The following is a 14,293-nucleotide window of genomic DNA, read 5'->3' on the forward strand; positions in this document are numbered from 1 at the left end:
TGTCAATTTTAAATATTGATATATTCTGCCTTTTTGCCCTCAAAAAATGTTTTTAAAGTTTATACCACCACCTGTGGCATATCCCAGCATTCTTGTCAACACTGGTGCTTATCAGTATTTTATACTTTTGGCCAATAGGGCAATAAATGATATCTTGTTTTAATTTTTATTAATAACTAGTGAGGTTGAGCATCTTTTAATAGACTTATTAGCCATTTATATCTCTAATTCTATAAAATATGTATTAGTTTTTGCTCATTTTTTATTGTGGTAAAACATACATAACAAAATTGATCATTTTAACAACTTTTAACCGTACAGTTCAGTGGTATTAAGTACATTCACATTTTTATTCACCCATCACCACTGTCCATCTCCAGAATTTTATCATCCCATAAAGAAACTCCATTCCCATTTAACAATAACTTCCTCTCCTCCCCCTTCAAGTTCCCTGGTAACCACCATTCTACTTTCTATGAATTTGACTTTACTAGGTACCTCATATAAGTGGAATGATACAATATTTGTTCTCTTATGTGACTGGCTTTTATTTCATTTAGCTTAATTTCTTTAGGGTTCATCTGTCATAGTACATATCAGAATTTCCTCCCTTATTAGGGTTAAATAACATTCCATTATATATAATATACCACATTTTGATTGTCTATTCATCGGTTGATGGACATGTGGGTTGTTTCCACCTATTGGCTATTTGTGAATAATGCTATGAATATAGGTGTACAAATATCTATTTGAGTCTCAGTTTTCAATTCTTTTGGGTATATACTCAGAAGTGAAATTGTTGGATCAAATGGTTATTTTATGATTAATTTTTTAAAGAACCACCATACTGTTTTTGATAGCAGGTGTACCATTTTACATTTCTACTACCATCAGTGCTCAAGGTTCCAGTTTTCCATATCCTTGCTAACACTCTTCCTTTTTTTGGAAGTGGTCATCCTAATAGGCATGAAGTGGTATCTCATAGTGGTTTTGATTTGTATTACCCTAAGATGAGTGATGTTCAGCATCTTTTCATGTGATTAGTTGCCATTTGTATATCTTCTTTTGAGTAATGTCTATTCAAGTCCTTTGCCCATTTTTAAATCTGTTGGTTTGTTTTTTGGTTGCTGTTGATTTTTTGCTCTTTTTAAAGCCTCCACTTAATGTTTGTTTCCTTTTAATAGTTGATGAAAGTCTCAGGTTTCAAGTAGACCTAGTAGGAAAAGTAAATCAGTAACTAATAGAAAAAAAGATGCTAGAATTCAGAAATTAGAGCACATTTAGCAAACATGATGGAATGATATTTGAAGTAAATCTTTTTAAAATGAATCCATCAGGGTTTGGATATTCAGTGATGGCTGTATAGTGGGGGGAAGGGAGATGTTCCAGATAAAGGAAAGTAAGGCACAGGGAATAGTATATTGCAGAGTAGTAGAAAACAGTTCAATCTGGCTTATTTGTTGTTAATGGGAATATACACTGGCACACTTTGTGTGTGTGTGTGTGTGGACAGTGAGGAAGTTATTTGGCAACAGTAATCAGTGTTACAAATGCAAATGTTATTTTATTCAGCAAATTAACTTCTAGGAATTTATTGTGTTGATCTACTTGTAAAAATGGATAATTGCAATATTGTAGCAGCTTGAAACTGGAAACAAAGTATTGATCAGTAGGGGATTGGCCTTTGAAAAGAAGCTATAGAAAGTATATATAGTGTAATCTTACTTGGGGGTAGGGTGGTTACGTGAACAGATGGAACATTTCTGGAAGAATAACCAAGATACTGTTGACAGTGGTTTCACACTAGTGCGGGGGATGGCATGGAGGAATGTTCACTCATTTTGTTTTCTTTTTTCTGAGGACATTTGAGAAAAAGAAAACTGTATTTTTAAAGAACTTTAGAGCTTAAAATTTGAAGCTCTGGATTCTTTCCGTTACTTGATGCTGCCTCTACATAACTAATTTTGATTTTAGGGGTAGGAGGTTGGAGGCGAGGTGAGGAAATGAAATAAGTTTTTGTCATGTAAATAATAAACAGATTATAAATTAGACTTTTTGAAATCTTTGTGTATTGCTATTTGGGGGATTTCTTGAGAATTTTCATAAAAATAAGTATTTATAACTATGTATCCGGGGTCTTAAATAAATTAGGCAAGTTAGTAATATCTTTCATAAATTTTTTTAATTTAAAAAATATATTAAATAAAAATACATTGAGGAGTGGATAGGAGATAAATTTTCGGTAGACAAGGTCACCAACTTGACCTTATATTTTTGTAAAATTTTGCAGCAAATTTGTGGTTTTAAAGAACTTGGCAACTAAATGAGAAGTTTTCATTAACGTAGGTATCATAGCAAGATTGAGTGGTTTTTTGATAATTTTGTGATTCCTATCTAATATGTGTTATTGAGTAAAAAAAATACAAGAATTCCTTAATTTGGATACTTAGTAAACTGTGTTCTCACTTTTAGACAGCACATGTAAGTCATGGCTGATAATTATTTTTCTGCCATTTAGGGAATCTGTCAAACTTTACTTTCCACCTCTTAATGCTGTCAGTTAATTAAAACAAGATTTCAGTGCTTGCTTTTTTTTCTATCTTGTGAACTTAACTTTTAAGGCAAAAATGTTATTTAATGGTTTTTCCTTTGTGATTTCAGCAAATTGCTTTCATTTTATAAAAAATAGATAGGAAGCTAGTAGGTGCTTCTTAAACAAAGACAATTCAGGTCGTTGTAGGTTTAGTTGCCATTTTAAAAAGAAAAACCTGTAGTTTAAACCTAACTTGTTAAATTTCCTGTGGGGAGATTTTTTCAGGTTTTTCAAATAATGGCATTTGTATTTTGAAGTTTTACCTGTTTTAATCAGTGATTCTTTTTTCAAGGTATGGGCTGCGGGAGTTTGTGGTGATTGCCCCTGCTGCACACAGTGATGCTGTTCTCAGTGAATCTAAGTGCAACCTTCTTCTGAGTTCTGTTTCTATTGCTTTGGGAAACACTGGCTGGTAGGTGGACATTTTGAAAAATCTAGACAATAAGTTAAATTATTTTTAATGATAATTTATGTAGGTAAATGGTTAATTTTTTTTTATTATAATTAGGAACTTAGCACATATTGTTAAATGAAATTTGGCCTGAGGCTGCCTCCCTGAGTCCCTGCATAAGGAATTGCCACCTAACAGTACATAAATAAACTAAAAGCCTAGCTTAGGAGTATACTTTTGTAATGACTAGTTGAATCTCAGTAATTCACAGCAGCTGAGCTTTAACCAGTCACAGGCTGCCAACTCATCAGACCATGCCCAAATTAAGCAAAAGCCAAGTTGTAACCAATCAAGCTGCTTCTCCACCTCACTTCCATTTTCTGTCTATAAATTCTGTCTGCCTTGCTGTGAAGTGGAGCTCTCATGACCTCATCTGGTTCTGAGGGCTTCCTGATTCACAAATCATTCTTTGCTCAGATAAACTATGTTAAATTTAATTTGTTGAAAAGTTTTTCTTTTAACAATATACTTGAATATTATACTGGAATTTGGGGTATAGGGACAAAATTTATGGAGACCATTTCTAAAGGGAATCTTATTGAAATATTCAGTGCATGTTTGAAATGAAGAATGAATTATACAGTTTTAGTGTTTTGCTTTCAAAAGATTAGTTTAAATTGTTACAAAATTTAATTTTAAAACTTGAGGAATTTTAAGTATTATTTGGAATCTTTTTCTTTTTTTAGTTACGAATCCATACCCCCCCTTTTTAACATTTATTTGTACATATTTGTAGGCTACATTATGGTGTTTCCATCCATGCATATTCTGTACATTGATTCATTTAGGGTGGATAGCATAGCTTTGCACCCATCAATGAACCGTTTCCCTGTGTACACTTACTCCCCGCCACCCCAGTAACAATTATTCTAGTCTCTACTTCTATGAGAACCACTTTTTTTTTCTGATTCTACATATGAATGAGGTCACTCGATATTCGTCTTTCTCTTTTTTTAATTTATTTTTTATTAGCATATTCATTGCTACAAATCATGCTTACTGTTTATTCCCCTTATCCAATTTCCCTCCTCCCCCTTTTCTTCTTCCCCCTTCCCCTCCCCATTCTAATAACTATAGATTTGTTCTCTCCTTCTGATAGATTAACTGTTCCTCTTTTGGTTTGTTGCCTAGATGATCTGTCCAGTACTGAGACAGGGGTGATCAAGTTTTTCCCTATTATCGTAAATCAGATGCTTTTATTATTCTGGAATGTTCTTTGTGGAAAGAGAGGACTTTTTTTTTTTTTTTTTTTTGGTTTTCTGCTGGTACCTCTCATTGCATCATTGCAGTTGAGAGGTTGAGAGTCTGGCATGCCATCTGCATGGAGACTGTGACTACTTTTGCGGAAGCTATGGCAATTGCAGTGGCTATGGTGGGCTACCCATGTAGAAATGGTATTTTTGGTGTGCTCATTACCTAGATGCAGCTGGGTTTGGCTTCCCCTGGATCCATGCCTCAGGACCCTGGCAGGGCCCTGGGGCAGTGGTGGCAGCTTGCCTAGTTGTGGCTGGGTTTGGCTTCCCCAGATCCATGCCTTAGGGCAGCTCGGTGGTTTGTCATTGGGCTGGTTGCAAATGTTGGAGGGGTGTGGCTGAGGCCCCCAACCCTGCACCACCTTGGCTTGGGATCCTGGGGCACTACCAGTGATGGCTCGGTGGTTGTCAGTGGGCTGGTTGGGGATGTCAGGGACATGGCTCAGGCCCTTGGACCCCCCACTGCCCCAGCTTGGGAGCCTGGGATCCTTCCTGTGGTGGCTTGGTGGTCATTGCTGGGCTGGTTGTGGATGTCAGGGGGGCATGGCTCAGGCCTTTGGCCCTCCCTTCTCCCTGTCTTGGGAGCCCAAGGGGCTTTCAGTCCTTCTAGGTTTTATAGGTGTTCTTTGGTGGTGTTAGACCTTTACTAGTTACTGCCGAAATTTGTCTCTGATCTGTAGGTATCAGTTCTGTGTTGAATTCACTATTCCCACCACTTAAACTCTGCACTGGAACTAATTTGTTGCCCTTTGCTTACTTCTAATATGGAGGAACTTCCTGTGGGGATCAGCATTTGAGCCCTGTATTTGAGATAAGCTAAATTGCTTCATTGATGCTGATTCCCTGGGGAAGGCCTTTTGTGCAGCTCAGGTTTTAATTGTTGACCTTGTGTGTACTTCTGGGTCTCCTGAGATCTGATACACCTGGGTTGCATGGAAACTCTGGTCTGGGCCTGAGTTTTTTCAGCAAACAACATCCCCTGCAGTTCTACATTCCTGACCAGTCTGCACTGAGTGGTCCTGCGCTGGTTGGAGGACAGGTCAGCTGTCCATGCTGTACCCCAGTGTTCCCCTGGCGGGCCTGTATCCCCCACTGCCTGCACTCCAAACACTTCCCATAAGGTAGGCTGTGCCCTGGTCCCTTTTGATGACTAACCAGCTTCTAAGTGGCTCCTTTTTCCTGTTGTGTGTGGTTTCTCACTCCTATGTGTGTCCACAGGAACCCTGTTAGTGGTCTTTCTAGTCTGGGGGTTACCAAGGCCCTCTTCTCCCCTGCCACCTCCAAGCAACTTCTTATACAGGGCACAGTGGCAGCTTTTGCCAGCTCTTGCTCCATGTGCTCACCAGCTCCAGCCTTGAAGTGACTGGGGCTCAAAATGGTGGGAACGATCCTTTCTTTGTCTCACTGTGGCTTTTCCTGCCTTCATGAACTCTGTAGGTCTCTCCTCCTCTTCCCCTGAGCTTTAGTGGCCCCAGCTTGGCATTCATTTCTTTTTATAGTTGTAAATTGGTTAATTTGTGGGAGAGTGACATTGGGGACTCTCTATTCTGCCATCTTGACCAGAAGCCCAGTATTTGTCTTTCTGTGCCTAGTTTCACTTAACATGATGGTCTCCAGTTCCATCCATGTTGCTGCAAATGATAGGATAATTTTTTTTATAGCTGAGTAGTATTCCATTGTGTATATTATACCGCAGGGTTTTTTTTTATCCATTCATCCTTTGATGGGCATTCAGGTTGATTCCATCTCTTGGCTACTATAAATAGTGTTGCAATGAACATAGGAGTACGGATGTCTTTTCCATATATTGATTTCATTTCCTTTGGGTATATACCCACTAGTGGGACAGTTGGGTCACAAGGTACATCTATTTTTAATTCTCTGAGGAACTTCCATACTGTTTCCCACAATGGAGTGTACAATTTATATTCCAACCAACAATGTAAGTGAATTTCCTTTTCTCTGCATCCTCACAGCATTTGTTATTTTCTGTCTTTTTGATAATAGCCATTCTAACTAGGGTGAGATGATATTTTACTGTGGTTTTAATTTGCATTTCCGTGATTATTAGTGAGGTTGAACATTTTTTCATATGCTTGTTGGCCATTTGTATGTCTTTTGAGAAATGTCTGTTCAGGTCCTTTGCCCATTTTTTAAATTGGATTACTTTTTTTTTTTTTTGCTGTTGAGTGGTTTGAGTTCCTTATATATTCTAGATATTAGTGCCTTGTCTGATGTGTGGTTTGCAATCACTTTCTCCCACTCAGTAGATGTTCCTTCACATTGTTGATAGTGTGTCTTGCTGTGCAGAAGCTTTTCAGTTTGTTGTAGTCCCATCTGTGTATTTTTGCTTTATTTGCTTGTGTATTTGTAGTCTTGTTCAAAAAACGTGCTTCCCACTCCCATTTAGTATAGTGTTTCCCCTATGTTTTTTTCCAGTTATTTCATAGTTTTGGATCTTAAATTTAGGTCTTTATTTTCAGTTGATTTTTGTGTGTGATGAGATATAGGCTCTAGGTTCAGTCTTCTGCTTGTAAATATCCAGTTTTCCCAGCATCATTTATTGAAGAGACTGTTCTTTTCCCAGTGAATACTCAGCACTTTTATTGAAAATCAGTTGGCTGTAAATACATGGTTTTATTTCTGGGTTCTCTATTCTGTTCCATTGGTCTTGTGTCTATTTTTATTCCAATACCATGCTCTTTTGGTTACTATAGCTTTGTAATATATTTTGCAGTCAGGTTTGATGCCACCAGCTTTGTTTTTTTTTTGCTTAGAATTGCTTTGGCTATTCAGGGTCTTCTGTGGTTCCAATATGAAAGTTAGGATTGTTTCTTCTATTTTGTAAAGAATGTCATTGGTTTTTTGATAGGGATTGCATTGAATCTGTAGATCACTTTTGGTATAGTATAGTGATTTTCACAATATTAATTCTCCCAATCCATGAACATGGAATGTGTTTCTATTTCTTTGTGTCCTCTTCAATTTCTTTCATCAGTGTTTTATAGTTTTCCATGTAGATATCTTTTACCTCCTTGGTTAAATTAATTCCTAGGTATTTTTTTTCTTTGGTAGCTATCGTAAATGAGATTGCTTTCTTGATTTCTTTTTCATCATGCTTGTTATTGCTCATTATCAGTGTATAGAAATGCTGTTGATTTTTGTATGTTGATTTTGTATCCTGCAACTTTGCTGAATTTGTTCATCAGTTCTAAGAGTTTCTTGGTGGAGCTTTAGGTTTTTCTGTAGGACAGTTTGACTTCCTCTTTTCCAATTTAGATACTCTTTGTTTCTTTCTCTTGCCTAATTTCTGTGTCTAGGACTTCCAGTACTGTGTTGAATAAGAGTTGAGAGAGTGGGCATCCTTCTCTTGTTTCAGTTCTTAGAGGAAAAGCTTTCAGCTTTTCCCTGTTCGGTGTGATATTAACTGATGGTTTGTCATATGTGGACTTTATTGTGTTGAGGTATATTCTTTCTATGCCTAATTTGTTGAGTTTTTATTGTGAAGGGATGTTGAATTTTATCACATGCTTTTTCTGCATCAACAGAGATAATCATACGGTTTTTGTCCTTCTTTCCATTGATATGATGTATCATATTTATTGATTTGCATATGTTGAACCAATGTATCCCTGGGATAAATCCCACTTGATCATGGTGAATGATCTTTTAAAATGCTTCTGGATTCACTTTGCTAGGATTTGTTGAGGATTTTTGCATCTAATTTTATCAGGGATATTGGCTATAATTTTCTTTTTTTGTTGTGTCCTCATCTGGTTTTGGAATCAGAGTAATGTTTACTTCATAGAATGAATTAGGAAGAGTTCCCTTCCCTTCAGTTTCTTGGAAGATTTTGAGAGCAATTGGTATCAATTTTTCTTTAAATGTTTGGTAAAATTCAGCAGTGAAGCCATTGGTCCTGGACTTTTCCTTAATGGGAGACTTTTTGTTACTGATTTAATCTTGTTACTCATCATAGGTCTGTTTAGATTTTTGATTTCTTCTTGATTCAATCTTGGTAGATTGTTTTCAGGAATTTATCCATTTCCCCTAGATTTTCCAATTTGGTGGCATATAGTTGTTCATAATAATCTCTAATGATCCTTTGTATTTCTGTAGTATCAGTTGTGATGTCTCCTTTTTCATTTCTGATTTTATTTGAGTCTTTTCTCTTTTTTTCTTTGTTAGTCTAGCTAGTGGCTTGTCAATTTTGTTTATCTTATCTTTTCAAAAAAACCAACATTATGTTTTGTCAAACTTTTGTATTGTTATTTTTTGCCCTCAATTTTGTTTATTTCTGCTCTGATCTTTATTCTTTCTTTCCTTCTGCTAATTTTGGATTTGGTTTGTTCTTGCTCTTCTGGTTCCTTAAGTTGGATTGTTAGGTTATTTATTTGAAATCTTTCTACTTTTTCAATATAGGCATTTATTGCTATTAACTTTCCTCTTCATACTGCTTTGTCTGTATACCATGAGTGCTGGTATGTTGTGGTTCTGTTTTCATTTGTTTCAAGATATTTTTAAATTTCCTTCTTAATCTCTTCTCTGACCCACTGGCCATTCAAGAGCATGTTGTTTAGTCTCCATTTATTTTCACAGTTTTGAGAGCTTCTCTTGCTTTGTTTTCTAGTTTTATTCCATTGTGGTTAAAGAAGCTACTTGATATGGTTTTAATTTTTAAAAATTTGTTGAAACTTGTTTTGTGGCCTAACATATGGTCACTTCTGGAGAGTGTTCCATATGCTGATGAGAGAATGTTCATTCTGCAGCTATTGAATGAAATATTCTGTAAATGTCTGTAAGGTCCATTTGGTCTATAGCAAAGTTTAAATCCAGTGTTTACTGATTTCCTGTCTAGATAATCTGTTCATGTTGAGTGGGGTGTTGAAGTCCTCAGCTATTATACTGAGTTCTGTCTCTCCCTTCAGCTGTAATAATATTTGCTTTATATACCTGGGTGCTCCAATGTTGGGTGCATATATATTTATGATTGTTATATCCTTTTGATGAATCGATCTCTTTAATGTTGTGTAATGACTTTGTCTCTTTTTACAGTTTTAGACATAAAGTCTGTTTTATCCGATATAGGTACAGCTACTTCTGTTTGTTTTTGGTTCCATTTGTATGGATTATGTTTTTCCATCCTTTCACTTTCAGTCTGTGTGTGTTTTTAACTGGTAAAGTGAGTTTCAAAAAGGCAGCATATAATTGGATCTTGTTTGTTTATCCATTCAGTTAGTCTATATATTTGATTGCAAATTTAGTCTATTTACATTCAAGGTTATTATTGATAGGTGAGGACTTAATCCTGCCATTTTGCTGATAGTTTTCTGGTTGTTCTGCATGTCTTTCGTTCTTTTCTTCCTTTCTTATAGTTTATCACTGATGTTTGTTGTTTTTCTGTAGTGATAAGATTTGGTAACTTTTTCTTTCCTGTTAGTGTACCAGTGAATTTTATCTTTTCATGTGTTTTCTTGATCTTCTTATCTCCCTTAAGCATTTATCATAAGGCTGGTCTAGTGGTGATGAATTCCTTCAGTTTCTGCTTGTCTTTGAGAGACTTTGTTTTTCCATCATTACTGAAGGTATCTTTGCTTGATATAGGATTCTTGGCTGACATTTTTTTTCTTTCAGCATTGTGAATATATCATCCCATTGTCTCCTGGACTATAAGCTTTCTGCTGAGAAATTGGCTGTTAGTCTAATGGGGATTTCCTTAGTTGTGACCTGATGCTTTTCTCTTGCTGTATTTAGAATTCTCTCTTTGTCTTTGACTTTGATGTTTTGTCTATAATTTACCTCAGTGAGGACCTTTTGGAGTTGAATCTGTTTGGGAACCTTTGAGCATCTTGGATGTGTATGTTTTTATCTCTCCCAAGACTTGGAAAGTTTTCAGCTATTATTTAATCAAATAGGTTTTCAATGCCTTTTTCCTTCTCTTTTCCTGGAACACTTATAATTTGAATGTTTGTTTGCTTAATGGTGTCCCATAGTTCCTGTTGCCCTTTCATTTTTTAGAATTGTTTTTTTTTTTTTTGTCTTTGGGTAATTTCAAATGATCTATCTTTAAGTTCAGACATTCTTTCTTCTGCTTGTTCTAGTCTGCTAGTGAAGCTCTCTATTGTAATTTTTTATTTCATTCATTGAATTCTTCTGCAGGATTTCTGTTTGGTTTCTTTCTAAGATATCTATTTCTTTATCAAATTTCTCATTCATATCATAAATTGTTTTCCTGATTTTGTTTAATTATCTATATATAATCTCTCGCATCTCATTGAGTTTTCTTAAGGTAATTATTTTGAATTCCTTTTCCGGCAGTTCATTGATTTCTGTTTCTTTGGGATCTCTCACTGGCATGTTATTGTGTTCTTTTGCTGATGTCTTTTTTTTTTTTTTTTTTTTTGGTTTTTTATGTTTCTTGTGTCCCTGTGTTGATGTCTGTACATCTGGTGAAACAATTGCCTCTTCCAAATTTTACAGAGTGGCTTTCAGAGACAGAGTCTTCACCTGCAAGTTGCATCTTTGTGTGCTATTTGAAAAGGGTGTGATGGTTCTGTTTCCACATAGATGTAGCGGTTTAGTCTCTGGGCAGGTTCTTCAGCTACAAACTACATTGCCAGTAACTGTGTGTGTCTCAGTACCCTAGGCTGTAGAGATTTGTGGCAGTGGCAATGGTGTAGATTGTTAAGGTTTTTGGTGGCAAAGGGCTTTTGGGGTCCTCCTGTTCTTGTTTTTCCCACAATGAAGCAACTTTGTTAAGATTTCTGTTGGTGTTGCGTCTAACCCAAACTGCAAGCAGCTGTGGTGGTGCTAGGTTATAGGTACAGGTGTTTGGAGCAGCTGTGGAGCCTGGATCCTAGGCTCAGTTTCTCAAAAACCTATTATGGCACCTAGGTCTTGGGGAGCAGTGTTCACTCTCTGTGGCAGAGTTGGATATTGATTGCCCACAGCACCAGGATCTTTGGCTCTGTGGTCCCCCTGCCAGCTCAGGCTCTGTGGGCTGGGTTATAGCTGGTACTCTGGCCCTGGGGGTGTGAGCACAGCAGTGGAGGTTCAAGTCTGTGTTAGAAGGGGTGCTGTAGACCTGGGGAGCAGAGTTCAGCTGCAGTTCAGGAGCCAGAGCAAATGAGGCTCAATTGTTACTCAGTTCCCAGGGGGTCACACATCTTGTAGTTGTGACTGTAGCCTCTGGATTTGTGGGACTTGGCAATCCCTCAGTGTCTGTGAGGCCAGGTGCAATGGCAGCAAGAACCCAGGATGACAGGATGTAGCTGTGTTTGGTTCTTGGGAAGAAGGGTGCAGCACAGTTGCTGACTTCACCCCCTGGAGAAGGGGTGTCTCATTGGTTCAGTCTCTAAGGGAAATGTCCATCAGGGAAACAGAGTACTTGAGTTATTTGGCCCTTAGGGCAGGACATCTCAGATCAGCCACTGCTCTTTCCCTGGGATCAAGTCAGCAAGTCAGCTTGGCCCTGGGATACACAGCTGCTCAGCTTGGTCAAGCAGCTTCCCAGACAAGACAGCAATTCTCCAGAGGGTGATGCACCCCTTTAGCTCAGTCCCAGGGGGTAGGGCATAGCCACATCTGGGAAGGGTAGTTAAAGATTCTTTTAGAGGGAGTGTGCAGCTTTGCAGCTTCAGTTACAGCCTAAGGAAGAGGGGCACTGCTGCTATTGGGAGTGATGGATGGAACAGTTACCCCACTGCCTAGTCCCTCAGGGTAGGGTGTAACATCTGCTCACAGCTCTGCTTGGGGAAGTCAGTTCTAATTGGCTTAGTTTCTGGGGTGGAAGAATGTTACTCATCCTCAGAGTAAGATATTCTCCAGCAGCAGTTCTGGTTCCAAAGTGGCTCAGTAGTTGAATGCAAGCCACAGAGGGTGAGGCACAGTGTCACCTTCTCTGGGGAAGCACAACTGTGTGGACTCTAGGCAACTCCCTCAGGTGGGCTTAGTGCCTGTGAGGACTGCCAGGGTCCACAGTAGTGAGGAGGGTAGGTGTCCAAGGTGTGGATGAGGGCTGCTGGGGTCCTCTCACTTACCTTTTCCCCCACGGAAGAAGTTTCTCCTGTTTTCCTGGTGCTCCTGGGAAACAGGAGGAATGTCTTCCTGTGGGGATGAAGGTGGGGGATGGGATGATGGAGGCCAGATGGTTCCTTCCATTCTCTTTGTGGCTATCCTGAGTTTCTGTGCTCTCTGGTGTTCTGTTACTCTTTTGATGTGCTCTGGTGTTCTCTTTTACTTATTTCCATCCAAGTATAGTTCTTTTGTCTGTCTTTGTGGGAGAGACATGGGCTGGAGTCTTCTAGTTGGCCATCTTGCTCCCATGCCCCTGGAATACCTTTTTTTGTGTGTGTGTCAGCTGGCCTATAAGGGGATGCAAACCCTTGACTTTGGTGTTATAACACTGCTCTAACCAACTGAGCTAACAAGCCAGTCCTGGAATAACTTTTTAAGCAGTTATTTTCAAGTATTTTTAGGCCCAAATCTTAAGTGAAAGTCTATAAGAAAATGAAATTTACTTAATCACTCTTCTGCTATTTTGAGTTGTATTTCATTTGCACATTAAGTAGACTAAGAGATTCTAAATGTAAATTTACTGGAGAAAAATTAATCTATTAGAGTGGATATACTTTATTGTATATTCTAAGTGAATAATTTGGATTTTTCTTTTTTTAAGAAATGGTTAGGATATTTACTAATGTAGAATTATTAACTTGGGAATATATTGTATTGGCCTTTTTTTATTATTTTTAGGCTGGATCAAACCCTGGACCTTGGTGTTATCAGCACCATGTTCTAACCAACTGAACTAACTGGCCAGTCCCTGGGAATTTATTTGTATAATTCATTCTTGCTATTTGAGGTAGTTATGTTCTATGAAGTTGCCACAAACTGAATTATTAAATCTTGATCCCATTGCACCTAGGAGAAATACAGGGTTAGGTTCCTGTGAACCTCCGGTCACATTTTTGTCACTGATTAATACTTAATCTTGTCAACTGATTAATACTTAGCCTTGTCTAATGTGTTTTTCTGTTTAAAGGTACCTTATTTAATATATGTTGTTAATTCATTAATATTGAACAAACAGGCAATAGCAATAAACTCATGCATGAACGAAGCTTATCTAACACATATTTTCTCTTTAAGGCACATCACAACTATCCTTGGGGGTCACTTTAAAGAGTGAAATCACCAACAAAACACAAAAATGCAAAAAATGTAGTACTAAATAGATTATGAAAAGGATGCTTGTTTATAGTATGATAGCTGCAGCAAGAAGGCAGAGCATCACTGTATTAGTCTGTTTCTGTTGCTTTTAACAGAATACCTGAAACTGGTATATTTATAAGGAAACGAAATTTATTTCTTGTAGTTTCAGAGACTTGGAAGTCCACAATCAAGAGGGCACATCTGATGAGGGCCGTGTGGGTCAGGGCTCTACAGCAATGCAGGGTATCACATGGTGGGAATGGCTGAGCAAGACAGAGATAACCTGCTCACTCACTCTTCTTACAAAGCCATCAGAACCATACCATTCTCCATGAATTGATCAGTCCATTCACAAGGGTACAGTCTTCACAATCTAATCACTTCCTAAAGGCCCCACCTTTCAATTATCATATTAGGATTTTCCACCCTCTTACACTCACAGTGGGGATTGAGTTTTCTAATACATGAACTTTGGGGGACACATTCAACCCATAGCAGTTGCCTTGTTTGGTCTCAGTTGGGAACATGTGCAGTAAGGTGACTCAGATTTTTGCTGTTCTTTGCATATGTGCAAATGACTGTGAAAATGCTCTATTGATTTTAGGGTTACAAATAAATTTAGCGAGTAGGCTAATTTGTCAATATGGAAATTAGAATAATGAGGATTGACTCTATCTTTAAATGATGGTGTGAAAAATATTTTTTCACCACAGTGCTGGTTTAATTTGTATTGTTTAATACCTGTGAGTTAGGTTTTATTATGAATTTGGAAAGACTAAT

At 37.7% G+C, this 14,293-nt stretch overlaps 1 protein-coding gene across 1 annotated transcript in view; it reads left to right on the forward strand.

Moving 5' to 3' along the window:
• RAB3GAP1 (RAB3 GTPase activating protein catalytic subunit 1) overlaps positions 1 to 14,293 on the forward strand; it is a 113,564-nt gene that overhangs the window by 44,469 nt on the left and 54,802 nt on the right. The window contains exon 6 of the mRNA XM_063105943.1: positions 2,889 to 3,008. Coding sequence (XP_062962013.1) covers positions 2,889 to 3,008 — 120 coding nt within the window. The remainder of the gene's footprint in view (positions 1 to 2,888; positions 3,009 to 14,293) is intronic.

The sequence above is a fragment of the Cynocephalus volans genome, chromosome 1, assembly GCF_027409185.1.
Source record: "Cynocephalus volans isolate mCynVol1 chromosome 1, mCynVol1.pri, whole genome shotgun sequence".
NCBI classification, from domain to species: domain Eukaryota; kingdom Metazoa; phylum Chordata; class Mammalia; order Dermoptera; family Cynocephalidae; genus Cynocephalus; species Cynocephalus volans.